This window comes from Trypanosoma equiperdum (genome assembly GCF_001457755.1).
Source record: "Trypanosoma equiperdum strain OVI genome assembly, contig: ctg_1341, whole genome shotgun sequence".
In the NCBI taxonomy this organism is placed as follows: Eukaryota; Euglenozoa; class Kinetoplastea; order Trypanosomatida; family Trypanosomatidae; genus Trypanosoma; species Trypanosoma equiperdum.
The window spans coordinates 4,408-6,625 of NW_027123329.1; the positions used below are offsets into that span (position 1 = coordinate 4,408).

Consider the following 2,218-nt stretch of genomic DNA (forward strand, 5'->3'; position numbering starts at 1 on the left):
AAATTGGTGGCAGAAATCGCTCCCCTCCCTTTCCGGTCTTTTCGTTGGCCGGTGAAGTGCAGAATGGAAAACATCACGTCGAGTTCACCTTCACTACGCACCAACTATCCGCACTCTTCGCCTCCACAACGATGCGGTACATCCTCAGAACCCCACCACCTCCAAAAAAGAAGGCGGTGATGGAATGTTATTATCCCTGTCTTTCCTTCTTTTCCATCGTGAATATTAGCGCTACCAATAATACCCTCACATAATATCTCTACACAAGCCCATTACAGACACCGCTTCAGCTAGTTTTCATCCCTTTGGCGGTATATCTCGATGGGGAAATTATGAGTCATTCACCCATGATATCATCACAACAAGTAAACATACCACACACCAATTCGGAGTGTCAGAGAATGTGGTATGATGTTGTTGGGTCTACTTTTTATTCAGAGGTCCAATAAGCCACCGGGGGTTCGCGGCGTTTGAAACGTTGCAGACAGTACTAAATTTTACGTACTTACGAGAGCCCCACACGGTGTGGATTTCAGTAGTATAACGTTCCAACAAGTATTTGTACGCTTCCCGTTGGGTGGAAGAGTCCCGTAGTGCCCTATACCAACTCGTCTCGTTGATGAATTGGAGCATCTTTTCGCTTCGAGCGGCGGGTGGGCCTGGGAAGTGCAAGATCATGCCATTTTTAACCGGCACCCCGGACGGATAGTGAAAATATCGTGTCTCGTAATCGAGAGACATTATTCCCCTTCGAAGCAACAACTTTCGATTCGCATGTTTTGGCCTGGTAACACTCCATATAAACACCATTGTCCACATGCTCTGGTCGCACCACCACTTGAAACTCCGTCGTTTCAGAGCGAAGAAAACCTCCAAAGCTTCCTTTAGTGCCCACACTCTGGCTATCATCCCTCCTCCATTAAGGTGTGATTCCCCCGAGGGAGTTTCCCTCAAAAGAGCTTGCGTTCCCTCTTTAGTGGAAACCGCGAGTGCTCCCTCATAGAGGTTCATACACATATCCCTCGGTTTAACCTTCCGAGTGTCTACACCCGTCATGATATACGTTTGTGGGGCATGGCAATTCTTTTCAGCGGCGAATAATAACGGTGGTGCCACTTTCCCATGAAGAGTGTCTTCCTCGCTAAACAACTCTCGCGTGCTCGGTGTTGTGTTCATAAAATACTCGATTGCTTCTTCTCTTCTCGCTGCTTCTGAGAAGAACGTATCGCCGCCGTCAAATATCACCATCACATCATTATCCTGCATCCTCTTCCACAACATATACTTTCGAATCCACGCCCACCTCCATGCATGCACATAAACCGCACCTGCGCCCACCGTCGCAACTCTCACATTTGTAAGAACAGAGCTCAGAAGCATTCGACACCACCCTGGGGAAGGTTTCGTTTGCACCACAACATAATACACTCCTGGCGAATGGTCATTTAAACTACTATTTTTCACCCACCGCTTGGCCTCCCTCTTCCTGAAATCCATTACCCCCATAAACATTAACACAATCAACAGCATTACCGCCGCCATGACATATAATCTTTTTCTCGCATCTCCCCCAACCCAGGGCCCCTTTAACATAAACCAACCTTTCTCAGAAAAATGAAAAGAAAAAAAGAATACAGAAAAAGATTTTACAACAAAACAAAAAGGCATAAATAAGCAATATCCATACAGTCTCGATTCATTGGAGGAGAATATGAGATAAGTGACAAACATGCCTCCACCGCAATATGGAACCACAACAACAAAAAAAAAAACATCACCCGTTTAGTATATATAAACCACAAAAAGAAATTATAGCCGCCTCCAGGGCAGCGTGTACGTATATTACGCTATAAATTGTAATGGAAATATATTTATTTAAAATAACGTTTGAGGATATGCGCTTTTGTATTCCACCGGAGAAGCGGATGCATACATATACGCATACACATATATACACTATGGTATACACAAAATAAAATAGCAAATTCGAATAAGAATAAAATAGTTGTTTACGCTAAAAGAAAAAAAGGGATGAGAAACATTGCTTTACCAGCATTTGAAGAAAAGTGGCATGTGTTGGTGACCGGTGCAGGTCGCGGTGACTCCGTGGGACCGGGTGCCTCATTTGATGCATTTGTGGTTCCTTTTTTACCAACTTGAGTCTCTTCTCCATCTTTTCCCTTTCCCTTTCCATTTCCATTTCCATTTTCTCCTTCTC

At 44.5% G+C, this 2,218-nt stretch overlaps 3 pseudogenes across 3 annotated transcripts in view; 1 reads left to right on the top strand and 2 right to left on the bottom strand.

Annotated features, from left to right (window-relative positions):
- Positions 1 to 180, top strand: part of TEOVI_000760900:pseudogene — a 340-nt pseudogene extending 160 nt beyond the window's left edge. The window contains exon 2 of the mRNA in view: positions 1 to 180. This exon is cut by the window's left edge and continues 12 nt beyond it. Coding sequence covers positions 1 to 180 — 180 coding nt within the window.
- Positions 181 to 429: 249 nt separating this feature from the next.
- Positions 430 to 1,434, bottom strand: TEOVI_000761000:pseudogene (annotated as a pseudogene). The gene has a single exon. A coding segment is annotated over exon 1 (1,005 nt).
- A 575-nt stretch (positions 1,435 to 2,009) lies between these two features.
- TEOVI_000761100:pseudogene overlaps positions 2,010 to 2,218 on the bottom strand; it is a 757-nt pseudogene continuing 548 nt past the window's right edge. The window contains 2 exon segments of the mRNA in view: positions 2,010 to 2,210; positions 2,212 to 2,218. The exon segment at positions 2,212 to 2,218 is cut by the window's right edge and continues 548 nt beyond it. Coding sequence covers positions 2,010 to 2,210; positions 2,212 to 2,218 — 208 coding nt within the window.